Raw genomic sequence first — 20,371 nt, 5'->3', positions numbered from 1 at the left:
ACAAGGAGCCCACTCAGCTCCCAGCAGCCCCTCTCCTGGCAGGAGACACGGCCTCCCCCTGGGAGGGCCAGTGGGTGCCATGTAAGGTGGGGGATGAGGGGACGGGGAACAGTAGCAAGAAAGAAGAGGCCAAGGAGCCCACAGGGTGGGTCCTGAACCCGCCCAAGATTCCTGCTGCTTGAACTGCCACCCCAGGGGGTCTGTCACTGCAGCCACGGGACTTGGTGGTCAGCCAGCCCAGGCTGGCCCTGGCTGTTGGGGAGCTGTGCCTGGGGCAGGCGTGCCAGCCGTCTGTGGCTCAGGCTCCAGCCCTAGCACCAGCTGGTGGGGTCACTTAGGACTGGGCCCTCCCTCTGGGATCTCCTGCTGCAAAACGGAAGCTAAGAGGACTGGAGAGAGTGTGCACAGGTCTGAGCCACTGCCCCAGCTACAAACCCTGCCGTCCGCAGTGAGGGTCCTGAAGGCCCCACTTGGGGTGGGACCAGGGCCTTTTGGTTCACGAGAAACGACTGGATAGCAAGTGAGTCAGCCAGGCCCGGGCCAGTAAGGAGCGTCACACAAACGATTATGTCACTCATTCTGTGCACCTGAGGTCCATGGGGATAAACAGAAAAGGGAAAAGGGCATGGTGTGCAGTCCCGTGTCGCTGGGCTCCTGAGAAACTGCGAAGAGCTGACTTGGAGTTTCCCTGAAAATGTCAGGCAGGCTTCATCTGTCATTCATTCCCCAGGGTGGTCCCTCCCACCGGCGGCTTCAGCTGTCCCTTCCTGGCCTCCAGGTGCCCGATGGTTCAGCACCCCTGGCCTGCCTCTTGTCCCATGTAGCCCACTCACCTCACAGCTTCCTGAGTCCCTCCCCTGGGTGGAAACCTGCCAGCAGCTCACCTTGCCATGATGCAGTTGGCTGCAAATGACAGAGAAGCAAAGGGACAGTGCATGAAACACCACCACCCTCCATTTTGAGGCCACAGGACCTGCTTGCTCTCCGCTGCACCTGCAGGCCTCTGTCCGCGTTCCATCAGGAAAAACTTCCTTTGTCTTCTTTATAAAGCCTCCAAAAGCCCCAGCCACTGACTTCTTTCATCGCTGACCCAACCTGGGACCCGTGGCTACTACTAGCTGCAAGGGAGTCAGGACACACAGGAGCCCAGAGCAAATCGGGGTTCTAATAGAAAAGGAAGAAGGGCCTGGCCTGTGGCGGCACAGGGGGTAAAACGTTGACCAGGAGAGCTGAGGTGGCTGGTCTGGAGCCCAGGGCTTGCTGATCAAGGCACGAATGGGAGTTGATGCTTCCTGCTCCTCCCCCTTCTCTCGTCTCTCTCTCCTCTCTAAAATAAATAAAATCTTAAAAAAAAAAAGTTCAGAAAAGGAAGGACTATTAGGTAGCAGCACCTAGAAGGGTCTGCCAGTCCCCAGGAAGCCATGACTGTACCCTTATTTGGAACAGGTCCTTGCAGGTGTAAACAGCTAAGATGAGGTCATACTGGAATAGCATGGGCCCTTTAGTTAACAACTGGTGTACCTCTAAGAGGAGACAGATGCACAGGGAAGAGGCCATGTGATGACACAGGCAGGGAGTAAGCGATATGCTTACAAGCCAAGGGTGGCTGGTCAGCACCAAGCACTGGAGGAGGTGGGGAAGGGTCCTCCCTTAGCACCTGCAGGACCCACCCAGCACTGCGGGCTCTGAATGTCAGACTTCTGGCCTTCCAGCCCTCCAAGATTATAAAAACCTATTTGTTTTAGCCCACATCTCCATGATGACAGTCAGGCGAAAAGAGCAGCCAGTACCTAGACTGAGTTCCATGTGCAGGGTGGTCTCCTGGAACTGGAGTCCTCCACTTCCGCTTCCGGGAGGGGCATGCTGGCCCGTGGGGACCAGGTTTCACCCTTCACTGCACCACTTGGGTTCCCTTTGCGTCTTTACTCTTTGCCATATTAATACATCTTATTCCAAATAGAATAAATATAAATTTGAATCAGGGAGAAAACATTGTTAAATTGACAGAAACCCTGAACCTCTCCCAGCCGCTCCTCCCGCCCAGCGTGTCAGTGATGTTTAACCCCTGGTGCTCGGGGTGGGAGTGAGGACGCTGGTCTTGAGCACTTGCCTGGGTTCTTTCAGAGGAAAGAGAAGTGAGGCCAGGGGACCTCACGGGGGAAGGAGCTGCTGCCCGGGTCGCCAGGGAGGGGGCCTCCGTTAGTGGGGCCTAGAACGTGCCTGAGGACACTTCCCCCGGGGTCACCACCAGTCCCTTCCTGGCCTTGGGAGCTGCAGCCCAGCCCAATATCACAGGCTGGCGCTAGGTATTAAATGGGGTATAAAGGCACATGACAGCGGGGCCCAGCCCTCTGTCCTGCCCACATGCCGGTGGGTACGCAGGCCTTGGCTCAGCAGGTGGAAAGAGCCCACAGGCTGCTAGCTGTGGACACACAGAGTGCCTGGGGTTGGCTCCAGGACGCTGAGCAGAGGTGAGGTAGCAGCCAAGGCCTCCTCCAGGAAGCCCTCATGAACCTCTTGGGCTGGGTTAGTTCTAATCTCGACAGACAGAGCCATTCACCCTCCTCCGGGAGGCCATTCTAACCTGAGCGGATGTCCCTGTGTGCCCTCACCATAGCTGGTCATCCCAGAGGGCTACCAACACACTGCCTGCCCGGGAGAGGAGGAGCAGGGACCCCTCCCCCGCTGGAGTGACCAGACACCCGCGGAGCAGCGGCGGGGCACCCAGACCCCGTCTGTCTGGCTTGCCTGGGCTCTGCTTACCCAGCCCTCACACCTCCCCCAGCCTCACAGTGCAGACGAGGAAACGGAGGGTCTGGATGTCCCCCAAAGCCTACCCCAGGCCACACAGACCACCAAGACGCCCCTCTGACTCCAGGGAGGGTGTGAAGCCCCTTCTGCGATTCACAAACGAAGCCCAACCCTCTTAAAAAACATATTTTATTCCCTTGGTTGTTTCTGTACATGACACCCCGTGTACAGGGTGGGGGTCTCATCTTCCTTGACCATGGCTGCCTCCCGGGGAGTGCCTATCATACTGCCCAGGAGGCTGGCCCCACCCAGGGCAGAGGAGGCCAGTGACCCTGACCCGTGCAGAACCGTCCACCTCCCCACCCAGTCACATGGCCCTGCTGCCCTGCTGCGCCAGCCCATTCCCCAGGCTCACACCACCGCCCTTGCCACTGGTGGGAGCCCCAGCGTGTGCGCTCGGATCCCCCTCAGCCCCGAGGGCCCAACCCAGCCACTCCTGGGTCCTCTCACAGGCCCAGCCCAGCTCACAGGACACCAGGCAGCGAGCTTGCCTGGGCAGGACAGCAGTGTGGGGAGTGGGGACCCTGGACTGGCCCCGTTGGCCCCTCTGCATTCCCTGGGGCACCCTGGCTGGGGTAGCGGGTTAGAGCTCCAGATACCAGCTGACTCGGGGCCCTGTTTTATAGACGGGCAGCCCGAGGCTCAGAGGGTTAGAAGACTTCCTGTTGCCATGGCTGTATTTCACGGCTGAGGTCTCCCGCTGGCCTGTCTTGCTCCCCAGCCCTTATCCCCAGGGGGATGTGGAGCCTCCAGAGAGTCCCATGGCTTCTTGGTGGGTCCCAGGCCGCCTGCTTCCAGACAGTGAAGGTGTGGGTATTCCCGGCAGTGCCGTGCGGGGATCCTAGGGCGCATCGGCAGGGGATTCGGCTCTGTGACCAGCACACACCTGGAGCTGCCGCTGTTCCCATCACCAAGACAGCACAGGTGGCCAAGAAGTGTCCCTGGCGCTCTGCAGGGTAGAGGATGTGCAGAGTCAGTGGGTCGCTGGGCAGCCCACCCAGGGGTCATCAGACTACCGGGTGGCGGTGGGCAGGCCCGGGAAGGGCTGGAGTGTGGCTGGGTTTCTGGAAGCCTCCAGGTAACTGCAGGCATCACAGAGGCAGCAGCTCTGAGCTCCCCGACTGCACAATGTGGGTACAAGGGTCCCCATTTCACAGTCGAGAAGAGGGAGAACACCAAGTCTAGGGCCACGGTCACCCAGCTGATGAGTGGCATTCTGACGGAGTCCCAGCCCACGGTTGTGGGTGTCTGGGCAGAGCAGTGGGCCGGGAGCCGGTTTCTGTCTATGTATTTCTGAAAATCGGCCCTGGAGAGGTCAGGCCGAATGCTCTGGGGGCCGGCGTCACAGGCTGGAGGGTTGGGCCAGTGTCCCCCCCGCGGCAGCGGGCACAGCCTCGCCCTCGGACCCGGCTTCCTGGCCGCGCGCATAGGTGAGCACAATGGTGACGGTGGCGAAGGTGGCGGCATTGACTGGAAAGGCGCGCAGCAGCGTGGAGGCCAGCCCACGCGTGAAGACACGCCAGCCCTCGGCGCGGTAGCTCTGGCGCACGCAGTCGAGGATTCCGCTGTAGCGCTGGACGCCCCGCAGCCCGTCGGCCTGCAGCCGCGACTTGACCACGTCCACAGGATAGGTGGAGAGCCAGGATGTGATGCCCGAGGTGCCGCCCGCCAGCAGCAGCTTGGGCACCAGCAGCGGGTCGCCTGGCTCGCAGCCCAGGGCGCGCGTCACCACATCGTAGGTGAGGAAGTAGACCCCGAAGCTGGGCGACTCGCGCAGCAGAGTGGACACCATGCCCCGGTTGACGCCGCGCAGGCCCTCCTGCCGGTAGATCTGCACCAGGCAGTCCAGGGAGCCCCGGTAAGTGCGGGCCGCGCCCGCGTCCTGCAGCTGCAGCCGCGTCTTGGCCAGCTCCATGGGGCAGCAGATGACACACTGGATGGTGCCCGCTGCCGCGCCCGCCAGGAACTGGTTCAGGGGCGAGTCGTGGCCCAGGGCCCTCAGGGTGTTGCCCTGAACACCGAACACCAGGGCGTTGATGAAGGTGAGCCCCATGAGCGGTGAGCCCAGGCCCTTGTACAGGCCCAGCACCTGCGGGTGCAGAGAGGCATCAGGGCCCACGCTCCTGCTGGGGCGGGGGCGGGAGTCTCCACACGGGGCAGCAGGCCCTGTCCAGCCCAGAGGTTCATGAGGACTAACCAGAACTTTTTCAGAACAAAGCCCTCAATCTGAGAGGCCTGGGCGTTCACATCTTCCCATTTCCAAAGCCCCAGTTGCCCCAGGGGTCCCCGACTACTCCTAACCCCCCGCCCCGTGGTCCGCCCCATCTGCTCAGGCCGGGACACTCACACTCTCCTGCTTGATGATGGACTGGAAGCAGTGGACAGTCCCTCGGTACTGGGGCTTCTCCAGGCTCTGGACCTGCAGCCGCACCTGGAAGGGGGGGGAGGTCCGCTGAGAGGCAGGCGAGTCAGAGCTAGAGCAGCAGCTCCCGAGGCTCCCACGGCTGGCACTCCCGAGGAGGCCCGAGGCCCCCACGGCTGACACTCCCGAGGAGGCCCGAGGCTCCCACGGCTCCCACTCCCGAGGAGGCCCGAGGCCCCCACGGCTGACACTCCCGAGGAGGCCCGAGGCCCCCACGGCTGACACTCCCGAGGAGGCCCGAGGCCCCCACGGCTGACACTCCCGAGGAGGCCCGAGGCTCCCACGGCTGCCACTCCCGAGGAGGCCCGAGGCTCCCACGGCTCCCACTCCCGAGGAGGCCCGAGGCTCCCACGGCTCCCACTCCCGAGGAGGCCCGAGGCTCCCACGGCTGACACTCCCGAGGAGGCCCGAGGCCGGCTCCCACGGCTGACACTCCCGAGGAGGCCCGAGGCCGGCTCCCACGGCTCCCACGGCTGACACTCCCGAGGAGGCCCGAGGCCCCCACGGCTGACACTCCCGAGGAGGCCCGAGGCCCCCACGGCTGACACTCCCGAGGAGGCCCGAGGCTCCCACGGCTGACACTCCCGAGGAGGCCCGAGGCTCCCACGGCTGACACTCCCGAGGAGGCCCGAGGCTCCCACGGCTCCCACTCCCGAGGAGGCCCGAGGCTCCCACGGCTGACACTCCCGAGGAGGCCCGAGGCCCCCACGGCTGACACTCCCGAGGAGGCCCGAGGCCCCCACGGCTGACACTCCCGAGGAGGCCCGAGGCCCCCACGGCTGACACTCCCGAGGAGGCCCGAGGCCCCCACGGCTGACACTCCCGAGGAGGCCCGAGGCCGGCTCCCACGGCTGACACTCCCGAGGAGGCCCGAGGCCGGCTCCCACGGCTCCCACGGCTGACACTCCCGAGGAGGCCCGAGGCTCCCACGGCTGACACTCCCGAGGAGGCCCGAGGCCGGCTCCCACGGCTGACACTCCCGAGGAGGCCCGAGGCCGGCTCCCACGGCTCCCACGGCTGACACTCCCGAGGAGGCCCGAGGCTCCCACGGCTGACACTCCCGAGGAGGCCCGAGGCTCCCACGGCTGACACTCCCGAGGAGGCCCGAGGCCCCCACGGCTGACACTCCCGAGGAGGCCCGAGGCCCCCACGGCTGACACTCCCGAGGAGGCCCGAGGCCCCCACGGCTGACACTCCCGAGGAGGCCCGAGGCCCCCACGGCTGACACTCCCGAGGAGGCCCGAGGCCCCCACGGCTGACACTCCCGAGGAGGCCCGAGGCTCCCACGGCTGACACTCCCGAGGAGGCCCGAGGCTCCCACGGCTGACACTCCCGAGGAGGCCCGAGGCTCCCACGGCTGACACTCCCGAGGAGGCCCGAGGCTCCCACGGCTGACACTCCCGAGGAGGCCCGAGGCCGGCTCCCACGGCTGACACTCCCGAGGAGGCCCGAGGCCGGCTCCCACGGCTCCCACGGCTGACACTCCCGAGGAGGCCCGAGGCCCCCACGGCTGACACTCCCGAGGAGGCTCCCACGGCTCCCACTCCCGAGGAGGCCCGAGGCCGGCTCCCACGGCTCCCACGGCTGACACTCCCGAGGAGGCCCGAGGCTCCCACGGCTGACACTCCCGAGGAGGCCCGAGGCTCCCACGGCTGACACTCCTGAGGAGGCCCGAGGCCAGGCCCTCAGGGCAGGGCCCCACCCGCTAGCTTCCTGTGGCTGTCAGAATTCCCAGGTATGACGAGGCTAGATGCCCATGCCTCTTCAGGGAGGGGTGCGCGTGAGCAGACAGCCACACAGCCAGCCAGCTACACTGGACGACACCCAGAGGGGCAGGGGCCCTCAAGACCTCAGAGGAGTAGAGGCTAAGTGTACAGATGTATGTGAACAACACCAACCCCATCTCTGCATCCCCGAGTTAAATTTCATGCTGTGACCTCTGACCAGCCTCATGGTCTTTAGCAAGTGTATCAAAGCCTTCTAGTTGATGATTATCCAAGTTCCTTAAAATTGTAGCCATGGATATTTGTAACAGCTGGACACCATGACAACCAACGATAAATGTCAAACTGGTAATAGTGTCAATTACAAGCAATCATCTGTCACAAGACCACCAGGAGGTAGGGCCCCTACATTACTGCATTCTTTGTCCCTTTGCCTGGTCGGTCATTAGTACCGGAGTTATGTTCTAAAGACAATGCTGTAATAGGGGTCTGGTAGCCAAGAATAATCTGTGCAGAACTGTCATGTGGTCTGTTCTGCTTCGACCCAATTGTCCTTGAAGTCAGTTACTCTGCAATAAATTCTGTTGTATTCTATGGAGCTGCCTGTGTTGTCTTTCAGGCTGAAGATACCCTCTGGTTACGGTGGCCATGACACCTCTCGCCCACTGTCGGACTCTGAGCCTTCTATGCTGTCTCAGTCTCTGCAGTGTACTGATGGGAATGAGCTCCCTGTGGCAAGCCACGGCCGGTGCCAACAGGGCTCCTGACCTAACATCCACCACTCCCCTCCGCTCGTAGGGCTGGTGCACGGCATTGAGACCACAGCACTGCGCCTCGGGGTCCAGGAGGACAGTGGTCATGAGTTAATAAAGTCACAAAACAGCCGACAGCCTCTGCAGCGACCATGTCAGCAACTCTGAGCCCTGGGATCAGGCCCAGCCCCCCTTGGAGCCCCTGGTCCTGAAGGTCTCACTGTGAAAGTCCTCTTTGTCAACAGACCCAGAGCTTATCTCTGTGCTGGGCTACCCGGCCCCACAGTGCAGTGTGGGAGGAACCTTTCCTGGACTCGGCATCTGTCACGGGGCTGGGGCGGGCTCGGTGCCGGCACATCTTCTCCCGCTCTGACTCAGAAAGCATCACCGTGACCAGGACCATGCGTGAGTGCCCCTCTGGGCCAGGCAGTGGAAGGGGTCTCGAGCATCCTCGTCACCGGCCGTTTCAAAGATGGGGAGACTGAGGCTCAGGGTGTTGCGTTTTCCCTTCAGTGTCTGGGTCTCAGGAGGGACTTCTCTCTTCCCCCATGGCCCCCAACGCTGGCACTAAGACAGCTGAGCTAGAGAGATGCCATCAAGCGCTGTCTCCTTGGGTCGCCCTTCCAGACTGGACAATGTCAGGCCCAGGCTCAGGCCAGCCCGGGTCCCACAGAGACCAGAGGCCCGTCTCCCTTTTCTTCTGACCCCTGGGTCTGTGGTGAAATATGGCCCAGGAACCCATGTCTTATAATATCTAACGTCGAGGCTTTTTTTAAAAATTTATTTATTTATTCATTTGGGGGGGGAGGGAGAGAGAGAACGGGGAGGAGCAGAAAGCATCAACTCCCATATGTGCCTTGACCAGGCAAGCCAGGGTTTTGAACCGGCAACCTCAGTGTTTCCAGGTTGACGCTTTATCCACTGCGCCACCACAGGTCAGGCGACATCGAGGATTTTTAACATTTTGGGTGACAGAATCTCATTTCAAGATTGATGACCCTCCCTTGGAAAAGTGGGTCCCCGGGAGACCCCCTGGTCCAGAGTGAGAGTGAGAGAGAGAAAGAGAGAGAGAGAGAGAGAGAGAGAGAGAGAGAGAGAGAGAAAGGGGTAGAAGCAGGAAGCACCAACTTCCATATGTGCCTTGACTGGGCAAGTCCAGGGTTTCGAACCAGCAACCTCAGCGTTCCAGGTTGAGGCTTGATCCACTGCACCACCACAGACCAGGCCAGCATGAGTTTTCTTTACCAGCCCAGGACCTGTGCTAGGCCCAAGTGGACCTCTGTCCTTCCTGTCTCCTGCGGCCGAGGTCCTAGGGGACAGAGGAGGGGCAAGAGAGGGGAAAGGTGGGGTCCAGCCCCAGGGTCTGGGGTAGGGGTAGGACAGAGAAGAGATGTGTAGGGTTCCTGCGTCCCCAGGGTAAGGCTTACACTCACTCACAACAAAGTTACATTTCTGCTGTGGGTGGAGACAGCTCCAGGTCAGAAAGGAAAGGCGGGTAACACAACACGAAATTTCAACATTACATCCAGTCCGAGCCCGTGAGGCCGGCCTCCCAGCACCATCCCCTGCCTGGGGCAGCCACTCCCTGGGGAGAGGGGCTTGGACAAAGTGTCCCAGACGACTATCCTGTCCCCTGAGGAAGGACAGAAAGCTACCCTCCTGTGAAGGCCCTATGGCAAGGACAGTGGCTGTGTTGGTCTAGGCTCGAGAGAGGAAAACCAAATTCTGGACTCAAATTTTGGTCCAAAGGGCCTGGAGGAATAAACTGGGAAGGTCCCTGCCACAGGATGGTGTGGCTGACACAGAACACAGCTGGCCCTCACCCATTCCGGAGCACAGGTCCAATTACACGAGGTACACTAAATCAAATGGCCCCGGGCCTCAGGAGTTAGGACAGCGGCTGCCCGGAGAGTGCGGGGGTCTTGGGGGGGGGGGGGCTGGCCCTGTTCTGTTCCCACGGGTCTAGACCTGTACACCGAGCACGTGTGCACTTCTCTACACGTTCAATGTGAGTTTCAACTGCAGAGCTAGGAAATAAACCCCACTTGCAAAAGCAAGAATATATACTGTTCTGTATACATTTCTCTTTTTCAGTAGAAATCATTTAATGAGGGGGAGTATACATGAAGGCTGTAATCTTTTCTCCTTTTTAGTTTCTATGTCTCTACTGTGGTTAGTAATTGTTGCAACTTGTATTACTTTTGTAACATAAAGCCAACCAAAAACAATGCGTATGTAATGATTAAGCACATTCAACCCCGCCTGCCCAAGGCAACACAGCCAACAGGAGAGCAGAGCGACTTGTCTGCTGGAAGGAAACCATTTGCTTTTCCCCCTACATTTCCCAATTTTCTTGTAAGGAGAGCATTTAACTTTTATAACGGAAAACAGCCAGTAAAAAAATAAAGTCATTAAAACATGAAATTAAACGAGTGTGCTCCAGGGCTGAGGGGCGGGGCGGGGGAGGGGCAGTCACAGGAGCTGAGCTGCAGCGTGGACTCCTGGGGCAGCGCTTCTCCCTTCTGTGATATAAACCTCAGGTTTTAGACAGGTCTGCCCAGCTGTGATGCCAAGGGGCCACAGTGGCAAAAAAATGGGGGGGTCACAAATGGATTTCCTCCCTGTAGGTGCCTGGTAGGGGCTTCCAAAGGGCATTAGCTCAGTGCGTGCAGAAGGTCCTGCACCCCAAGTGCTGCAGGGGCGCCTGTCCCAGCTCAGGAGCTCAGATGGGTCGGGGCTCCAGAACAAGTGCTCTGGCGTGACACCGTGGGCACCACAGGGACTGACGGCAGGCTCTGCAGAAGGCTGCCAGGCCCAGGCTAAGTCACAGCTCAGGGCGGCCTCCGCCACGCTGGGCTGAGGAAGTGAACCAGGGCCACGTCTTGGCTGGATGCAGCTTCCAGAGGCCTTTACGACACGTGACCACAGATATAAACACAGCATCAAGTGGACAGTGCCAGGCTGTCCCAGGCTGCCCAGCATGTGGGCAGACTTCATGGGGTGGCCAGCTGGGCAGAGCGTGGGCAGCGGTATGGACAGACACCACCAGGGCCTCACGCTCAGCAGCCCACTGAGGAGGAGAGTAACAGGCCTACGCCACTCAGCAGATGAACCGGCGGGGCACTGGACCTGAACGCGGCCCAGGGACAGACCTTTTCCAGGCGGAGCCAGTGCAGAAGGCCAGGCCCTGATGTCTCTGCTGGCGGACACCAGGCCCTTTGTTCACAAGTCCTTTTCTTGGCCAAGGAACTCCTGGGTTCCAGAAAAGAGGAGACAGGAAGTCCACCCAGCTGGGGATGGCGTCCTCGCCTGCACCCCGCCCTCATCCAGAGAGAAGAGAGGCCAAGGCCCCTGTTCACAGTGGACAGGTCTGGCCGCATGCCCTGCTGCTAGCCACAGCCACTGTCTCCCACGTAAGCAGGCGAGAGAGGGTCCTGACCTGGCTAGTGGAAGGACGTAAAACCCTGAAACCCGGGAAAACCTTAGGCAGGAATCCCAGCAGGATAACTGCATTTCTTTGGTTTCCATCCTGAGCATCCGAGAACCTGCAACATGACAGTTTCTCCAGGCGCAGCGAGCAGCGAGCAGGTGCACACCTGCCCTGGGGAAAGGACTGCTCGGGGTCCTCATAACGATGACCACTGCGATTGCTCGGGGTCCTCATAACGATGACCACTGCTCTGTGCAGGTCGATCACGTCCATGGGAAATAGTGACAAGTTTGGATTCTGTTTCTGTATTTTCTCTCTGAGCTTTTCTTTCTTTTAAGATGTCTGGAGCTTTGCAAGAATGGGGGGGGGGCTGCTCTGGGTGAGGGGAACCAGACCCCTGGTCTCAGCTGGCCGAGCCCCAGGATGGACCTCGACGTGCAGTACCCCTGAGAGATGTGGGGATGGTCCCGGGGGGAGGGGGGGAATGCCCACTCAGCGTAGTGGATAAGCAGCTGCCCTTCTGGGTGTCAGAGAACCGGATTCTACTTTATTCTAGAACCTGTGCAAAGACCTTGAAGGTGTCCCTAAGGTGGACACTGGAAAGGGAGGGGCCTCTGGCCACCCAGACCCTGCAGGCTTCTGTCCTATGTCTGCGTCGCCACAGGGCCTGAGACCAAAACCATGACGAGACTCACTCACCTTGACCGTGTCAAACGGGTGTCCCACCAGCACACCTGCCACACCTGGAGGAAGAAAGGAGGACTTGAGACCAGGTGGCTCAGGAAGCTGCAGTGTGGGGTGGAGGTCTGGACTGACCAGGGATAGCGCCTTGCTGTGTGCCTGTGCCTGGCTCCTCCCGTGAGCCCCTTAATCCTCGTAGCTGGGGCGGGGGGACATTCCCAAGGTCACCCCAGGATCCGTTCAACTCAAAGCCAAAGTCTCTCCCTCACCCTGCTGCTCGCGGCAGCTGACATCAGTTGTCCCCTGGGGGGCTGCACGTGCTATTTCTAATATGGTCCCACTGCTCCAAACACCTCCCAGCATGGGCAGGGGACTCCAGAAATTCTGGACTTGCGGTCAGACCCTCATCCAGAACTGAATTTTCCCTCTGCCCCTTGCCAGCTGGCCAAGCCCACAGAGGGTTCTGTTCTGAGCCTCATCTCCTCACCTGTCCGGGTGTGAGCACTGACTTCCCCCAGGGGATGCCCTGGGAACGCCCCCCAGGACCTAGTGCATGACAGGTGCTGGCTGACCGCTCCTTGTCCCTAGTGGGAGCCGCCAGGTGCCCAGGGCAGCTTGTGACTCTGCAGTTATGCTTGGTCATGTGTCAGTCCAGGCCTGCCAAAATTCAGCCCCCCTCGAAGACAAAGGCTCATAAACACTTCTCCGAGTCCCACATGCTGTGCGGATTGCAGACTTCCCTGTGCCCCCCCCCCAACCCTGTTACCCCATCTCATGGAGAAGGAGCCCAGGCTCCGTGAAGCTGAGTGACTGCCACGCCTCCCTCCCTAGAATTCTGTGTGTACATCCAAGAGTCCTTTTACATCACCAGGATTGTTGACGTATAATTAAAACAGCTAACATGTAACGTTTCTGCCTGCTGGTTACTGTTCTTAGTGTACTTGTCCTACTTCTCCCTTTTTTTAGAGAGATGAGAAGCATCAACTCATACATGCAGCATTTTAGTTGTTCACTGATCACTTTCTCATATGTGCCTTGACCAGAGGACTCCAGCCAAGCCAGCGACCCCTTGCTCAAGCCAGTGACCATGGAATCATGTCTATGATCCTACACTCAAGCTGGTGACCCGTGCTGAAGCTGGATGAGCCTGCACTCAAGCCGGAGACCTTGGGGTTTCGAACCTGGGACCTCAGTGTCCCAGGTGCTCTATCCGCTGCACCACCACTGGGCCGGCTACCTCTCTCTCCCTCCTAATACCTGTACAGAAAGGGCTATTAGCTCATTTGATGGATGAGGAAACTGAGACAAAGAGAAGTAACATGTCCATGTCACACAGCTAGAAATGGTGGCTGGGATTTCAACCCCATAACACATGGGGCAATGGCCTCTGAGATCCAGCTCTTCTGCAAAAGCCATTTCTTTTAAGGCTGTCAGAGAACAGTTCTGTGTCTGCTGAGGCGCCTGGGCCAGGCCGCGAAGGGTGGCAGCGTCCCTGTCCCAGACGTCCCCTGGCCTCCAGGGCCACAGACAGACGAGAACTCTACCCCCAGTGTGCTTCTTCTCCCGTGTTGACGTGAAGCCTCTGAGATTTTATCTGTAAGACTTCAGGAATGCCAAAGGAGATAACAAGGGTGTGTCTTTTTCTTCAAAACAACCCTACCTGGCATTCCACCAGCCCTGTCATTCTGCAGACTCACATAAGACTTTGAAATCTGTGTTTCTGGTCCCGAGAGACACACTTGGTTTCTTTTTTAAAGGTTTTATATATTGATTTTATAGAGAGGGGAGAGAAAAAGAGAAAGGTGGGGGGAGGAGCGGGAAGTATCAATTCATAATTGCTTGCTTCTCCTTTGTGCCTTGACCAGGCAAGCCCGGGGGCTTCGAACCAGCGACCTTGGCATTCCAGGTAAATGCTTTATCTACTGTGCCATCACAGGTTGGGCCATCTATAGAAACACTTTGTTTCTGTTGTTTGAGAGCTATCTTTTTTTTCCATTTCATGGTTTGAATCTGAAAATTCTACTTCTAGAACCTCTCTTCTTGGGCTGAAACTGGACTTTGGGGGGTTTTAGAAACCTAACACTCGCTAACTAGCCTGCCTTCTCCCTCTGGCTGCGGCCCCCTCCAGCCCACCAAGCCCCTTGCAGCCAGACCCAGCTGTGTGGTCTTAGGGAAGCACAGACTAGAAGTGTTGTAGGTCTCTTTCCTGTGGTGGACACTCCTGCCTCCGGATGGGGCGGAGCCACACCCACCAGCCCAGGTTGTCGGGAGGCTCCAGGCAAGGGCTTCAAGTACACATATTTGCATTCCCACTACCTTCCTAGGCTGGTTTCCTCAGGCAAGGGAGGGGGAAACCACAGTCCTAGAGGCCTCTGGCAGCGACGTGCTGGGAGGGATATACCTGTCCCTGTCCCTGTCCCCACCCCCACCCACAATGAACTTCTCTCTGCACCTCCTCCTATCCATGCCCCCAGCAGGAAGACCCCCACCCAGAGCCCAGGGTCTAGGTGGGCAAAGACCTGGTGCTGGTGCCCTTGTGGGGAGAGGAGGCAGGCATGCTTAGACTTCCACCAAGTGAGGCCTCCAGTTTGCTGTCAACCAAGATCCTGCCCTGCCTCTCTAAGGACATGCTGAACAGGTGACTTACCCTCAAACAATCAACATGGGCTGCTGTCCTCCCCACACTTGGAAATCTGAAGGTTTCCAAGGCCACTGAGGAGAAGCACACCATCATCTGTCCTGAACCCCCAGGCCTTAAGGAGCCCAAGCCCAAAGGAACCAGACAGGGGCCCCTGGGGGCCCAGGCTCCCAGGTTGGAGGGGCGGCGTTGCCTGTGCCCGGTTCCTGGACAGTCTCCCTGCTAGGCTCCGCCTCGCCCAGGAGCCAAAGGCGGTTGGGATACAACCAGGTCCCTGTCCTGTGGGCTGAAGGGGAGGCAGAGCCCTGCCCGCTCTCTTGGAGGAGCACTGTTGGGCGGATAAAATGTATTATGCTCACTGTGTTAAAGATGGCGCTGCCCACGTGGAGGCCATTGCCCAGGTGATATTAATGTGTGTTGGGGGCGGGCTGTGGGCAGGCAGAATCCTTGTAGCCTGGGGCTTGGTTTTGGGATTAAGCCTTTCCCACCCTTTTTGATGTGGGGTGGTGCAATCCCATCATGCCCCAGATAAGTGACTTTGTATTAGAGACTTCCCTATTTGCATATTGGATTAAAGGTTTTGGTTTCTACACTATAAAATGGGGACAACGCCCTGGCTGGTTGGCTCAGTGGTAGAGCGTCGGCCTGGTGTGCAGAGGTCCCGGGTTCGATTCCTGGCCAGGGTACATAGGAGAAGCACCCATCTGCTTCTCCACCCCTCCTCCTCTCCTTCCTCTCTGTCTCTCTCTTCCCCTCCCGCAGCCGAGGTTCCATTGGAGCAAACATGGCCCGGGCGCTGGGGATGGCTCCTTGGCCTCTGCCCCAGGCGCTAGGGTGGCTCTGGTGGCAGCAGAGCGACACCCCCGGAGGGGCAGAGCATGGCCCCCTGGTGGGCAGAGCCTCGCCCCTGGTGGGCGTGCCGGGTGGATCCCAGTCGGGCGCATGCGGGAGTCTGTCTGACTGTCTCTCCCCGTTTCCAGCTTCAGAAAAATACAAAAAAAAAAAAAAAAAAAAAAAAAGAGGGGACAAAACGGGAGCTTGCGCTCTTGGTTTCTGAGATTATCATTAGAGGAGAGAGCAGAGAGGAGAACAGAGAGAGGCCACGTGGAGGAGGCCAGGAGAAGCAGCCAAGATGGTGGAGTGTTGAGTGAGAAGCCAGTTTGTGCAGGGAGAAGGAAGGAGATGGGGAACAGAGGTGAATAAAGTCTGGTGAGCTAGAAACCTTTGATTCTAGGAAACTCGGATCAGTCAGTAGCTTTGTGAGCACTGAATGTGAGTGGGTTTTGGAGCCCAGTGTGTGTTCTTACTTGCCCGCCGGGAGCAAGCTAGAATTAAAGGTGATGGCCCATCAGTTCTTGGCTCCGTTATTTCTTTACCAACTGTCCGAATCCAATGCGAACCTGCATGGGCCAGGCGACAGTAGTAGTAGCCCTGGCTTCTGGCTTTACAAGCATGCAGGACGATTCCATACTAGGCCCTTCACTTCTCAGAGCCTGGGTTTCTCCTGGGTCAGATAAGACCAGGAGAGGGTCTCAAGGAAGTGGAGACTACTGACCCTCTGCCTCCTTCTGACAGCCACTTTCATCCTCACCCCCCCTGGGGGGGGGGGCTCAGGCCTCAGCAGCAAGGAAGTAGATAGGGTCCACATGCAAGGGCAGTGGGACAGTGGGGACAGCCAGTGAAGCACCTGCAGCTCGGCAGGCTAGACCCGGGGCTTAGACAGAATCTCTCCCAGGTGGGCCTGGTGACAATGGGCCGACAGGCATTCCAGCAGGAGCCCAGAGTGACTGACCGTGTCTGGGGCACAGGTCTCTAAGCAGGTCTGGTCTTAGGATGAGGATTCCTAGCCCACACCCCAAGCTCTCAGGACATCTTTGGAAAAACAGAGGGAATCCTGCCCCGCTGGGGAGAGAACCCACATTCCCCAGGTTGGAAAGGGGTACTAGCCCTGGCACAGCCCCCACCCTCCAGAGCCACCACTAGGGGTAGTGGTGGAGGCAAGCGGGGGCCCAGGAGGGGCCCAGGAGTGGTGCCAGACACGGAGGGTAGGGGAACGGTGATCAGAGGAGGGTAGGGGAGCTCAGAGCTGGAGCTGCAGAACTGACCCTCCTTCGCCTTCCTGTCTCCTCTGGTGCCTGGGATTGTGAGAAATGCTCCACTGATTTGCTGAAAACTCTGGGGTTTCCACCCCCCTGTTCAGGCTCCAGCCCTTAGTTTCCTGCGGCCTGATTGGGTAACAGTCTGGGAAATTCTTGAATCCCTTCCCACACATCACTCCCTGGCACTTCCCCTGCACTTAGCTTCCTCTCAGCCCACAGCTTAAGGCCACGGAGAGTGGCCACTCCTCTTCCTCCAGGGCACCCACCACTGGCAGGTGCTGGAGGAGAGAAGCTCCCGAGGTCAGAGCTGGGCTGGACCTGGGACAGCCAGCCAGCCCTCTCTCTGCCCAGGAGGCTGGGCCTGCTACATCTGTCAACTCACCGCCAAATTCCTGATCGCTAAATCCTGCTCCCAATTAATACCTGTTGAATAAATTAACTCTCCAAGTAAAAGCAAAGAAACTCAAGGGCAAACAAGAGACGCCGCGCGTCACGCCCAAGGTGGGGCCGCAGCGGAGCCAGGAATGCACACTGGCTCGGGTCCTCCAGGGGAAACAGAATTGGACCTCAGCGACAAGGCCCGGCCTCCGTGAAGGTATCCCACGCCGCTGACATGTCTGCGTGAACCCCAGGGCTAGCCCACGGGGCGTATCCACCACTCGATTAGAGTCCCCCCAACAGCAGTTCACTGGTAGACAAAGGGAGGGGGCGGGTGCCGATGGGTGCTTGGACGCATGGGCTCGGGACAGCACCGTACAGTGCCCCCCCATTAGCCCCCAAGCGGGCAGTCGGGTGGCCCAGCTCCGCCCAGGAGGCTGCAGAGGGGTGGGGGGTGGGGAGAGCTGGTACCAGCCTCAAACTTCTCCGGCCCTGGGAGCGGACCTGCTCCAGGTGGGATGCGGATGGGTGAGGCAGCGAGGAAGAGGCGCTCGCTCCAGACCTCTGCGAGGGCAGCGCGTGGAGGGGGGACGGGACACCTTCCTGGCTGTCCCCTCTCCGCCAAGTCACGGTGCCGCCCCGGGGTCCCAGGCCTCCCGTCCGAAATTGCCCCAGAGGACTTAAAAAATACTTGCCCTCGTGGACAGTGCGCTAGGCGCGCTCAGGCCTGGGGTCAATCCACGCTCACGAAAGCCCGGTGAGACGAGAGCTTTGTTACCCCCAGTTGCAGACGAGAAAACCCCGGCCCGAGGACACGCCGCTGGGCCGAGCGCTCGCAGGTGAGCCACCCCCCCCCCCGGAGGCCCGCCTCCAGCCCCCGAAACTCGGGCGCGCAGCGTACCCGGCCCCGCGCGCACGCCGCCCGCCTCCTTACCCCCAGCGCATCCAGCCAGGAAGTCGAGCGCCATTGCAAGCCTGGCCGTCCTTCCTCCACGTCCTTCTCCTTCTCCGACCCTTCGCCGGGCTAGTCGCGGTCTGGAGCCTCCCGGCACGCTGGGTTGGGGCTCGGTCTGGCCGCCGCCTCCGGGCACGGAGCCCCGGTCACACCAGGAGCGGAGGGCGGCAGTGGAGGCGGCTCAGCGCGCGACTCCTCGTGCGGCGCAGGTTCCTGGCTGGCCGGGTCGCGAGCCTTCGAGGCGATCAGTCGGCCGCCAGTGGTCCCTCATTTCCCCGCGCGCCCCGCCCCCCGGGCCGGCCGGTGGGCTCGGGCGGGGCGCAGAGCGCAGCCAATGGGCGGGCGAGGCGCGGACAACGCCCCGGGACCTGCGCGCCGCCGCCGCGTCTCATTGGCTGCGCGTGCCAGGAGTGGGCGGGACTCGGGGGACGTGGCGGGAGGGCGGGTGGGGGCGGTGTAGAGGCGCTGCAGACAAAGAGTGTGCTTCGTGAGCCCGCCCGCGCGCAGCTTGGGGCAGGAGACTCCGGGTGTGCGCGGAAGCCGGCCCGCGGGGTCCAGCCCGGGAGCCCACCCCCTGACCGTGGCCTGCGAGGCCCGGGGACCTCCCGGCATGTGCATATGCGATGCGTGTCAGCTGGGCGGGGCGTGGGGTGCGCTCGCTCCGGACTGGGCCCAGGAACTTGAGACCTGGGTTCAGATCCCGACTCCGCCGCCCAACCTTAGCTTCCTCGCCTGTATAATGGGTACACTGCCGCGATAACGGCCTGCGTGCTCGTGCACAACGCGTTGTGATACTCTTCCCGCGGCGAAGCGCCCCCTCGGGGAGCCTTCGCCCTCCCACTGGCGCGCCCGCTGTGCGGTGGGCCTGGGGCTCTGGCCGCGCGGGGTCTCGGGGTCTGAGCGCTCCGGCGTTTCGGGCGGTGGAGAGCGAGCCTGAAAAAGAAACGGGGCGAGGGGCGTGTCAGGCCCTCGGAGTCGCGCACTTGCCCGTGGACCGCGGGAGCCGCGGAAGGCTGGGGAGCGGGAGAGGTCCCTGGACAGGCCGAGAGCTGCGGGGGGAACAGGCCAGGTCGCAGCGCAGCCCTCCCGAGCCGCCAGGACGAGATGGGGCATATAGAGGTTGGGAGTTGGACTGCGGCTCCGGGAGTGGCTCCTGGCTCCGGTCGCCGCGGGGAGTTGGGCGGTAGGAGGAGGGGGTAAGTAAGAACCGAATCCTCAGCCGTTACCCACACCCCGAGAGTCCCTGACATTGGTACCACTCCATGGTTCCTGAGGACTGTCCGGGTCAGCGACTTCCCCTGGTTCTCCTTTCCCACCGTCTCAAGAAGTCCAGACTGTCCAGCTGGGGCCGAGCTTGGCTGAGAGCTCGGTAGCTTCACAGTGAGTCAAATGACAGCCAAGTCGGGTGGGGCTGGGGGGAGGGGCAATTTCCTTCTTCACTCGCCTGCGGTCAGGGCCGCACTGCAGTTTCTGGATGGTGGGTTGTGGACCTCACAGTTGTATTTATTTTTATTTATTTATTTTTAGAAAGGGAGAGAGACAGATAGAAACATCGATATGTTCCTGTATGTGCCCAGATCAGGGATGGAACCCACAACCTTTTTGTATCAGCGTGACATGCTAACCAACCACGCCACCCAGCCAGGGCTAGGACACAGCTTAATTTACTCTCATTTTACCGGCTCGGATATCAGGGTGGAGGTTACAATGGCTGTATCTCATAAACAGGTTTTCAGCTGATCTATCTATTGAATATATTTGGTACTAGGGGATCTGTCCGGCATATGTAAGCAGTGAACCATAGTGATACAGAGGTCACTGGGAAGCCAACCATCAGTGTGATTTCCTTGCATTCTTTTTTTTTAATAAATAAATTTTTATTAATTTTAATAGGATGACATCAATAAATCAGGGTACATATATTCAAAGAAAACATGTCCAGTTTATCTTGTCATTCAATTATATTGCATACCCATCACCCAAAGTCAGATTGTCCTCTGTCACCTTCTATCTCGTTTTCTTTGTGCCCCCTCCGATTTCCTTGCGTCCTTCTAACAATCTAAATAGAGCAGTCATTTAAGGAGAGACCCAAACCCAGGCCTGCTGATTCCTAGTCCAGTGCTCGTGATGGTTGGTGGGCCCTGAATTAGCGGTCTGGAGAACCGGGTTTGAGTATCACCAGTTTCTCTGACCCAGCCCCATGCTCAGGGAAGCAGGGGGCGCTGAGTGGGGAGGAGTGGCTAATATTCAGAGAAGCAGCAGCAGGGGGGTTCAGAGGAGGCACAGACCCGAAACAACAGGACAGGACTTGACTGTGGGGACACTCAGGTGGCTGGAGGCCTCTGAGACTGTGAGGATTAAACTGGACAACCTTTATCCAGGTGACTCACTCTAGGAAGGAGTATACCTGGGTTGACCTGGCCTCAGGACCTTAAACACAGCAGCCTACAGCATCCATCCCTGGTTTGGGAGGTTTGAGAG

The 20,371-nt window shown here is 59.6% G+C and overlaps 1 protein-coding gene across 2 annotated transcripts; it reads right to left on the bottom strand.

Moving 5' to 3' along the window:
* Positions 1-2,911: 2,911 nt before the first annotated feature.
* On the bottom strand, positions 2,912-18,264 carry SLC25A29 (solute carrier family 25 member 29). 2 transcript variants are annotated; one of them, XM_066388011.1, is made up of 5 exons: positions 17,870-18,257; positions 11,839-11,882; positions 5,159-5,242; positions 4,158-4,900; positions 2,912-4,094 (listed from the first exon to the last, which is right to left on the bottom strand). In XM_066388011.1, the coding sequence occupies exons 1-5, from the start codon at positions 17,901-17,903 to the stop codon at positions 3,824-3,826; spliced, it is 1,176 nt and encodes a 391-aa protein (XP_066244108.1). In that variant the 5' UTR covers positions 17,904-18,257; the 3' UTR covers positions 2,912-3,823. The 2 variants fall into 2 exon arrangements, with proteins under 2 accessions (XP_066244108.1, XP_066244109.1); XM_066388012.1 differs by lacking the exon at positions 2,912-4,094 and having other exon boundaries at positions 4,102-4,900; positions 17,870-18,264.
* Positions 18,265-20,371: the final 2,107 nt, after the last annotated feature.

The sequence above is a fragment of the Saccopteryx leptura genome, chromosome 6 (assembly GCF_036850995.1).
Source record: "Saccopteryx leptura isolate mSacLep1 chromosome 6, mSacLep1_pri_phased_curated, whole genome shotgun sequence".
Classification (NCBI taxonomy): domain Eukaryota; kingdom Metazoa; phylum Chordata; class Mammalia; order Chiroptera; family Emballonuridae; genus Saccopteryx; species Saccopteryx leptura.
This window is presented reverse-complemented; position numbering and strand designations above follow the sequence as displayed.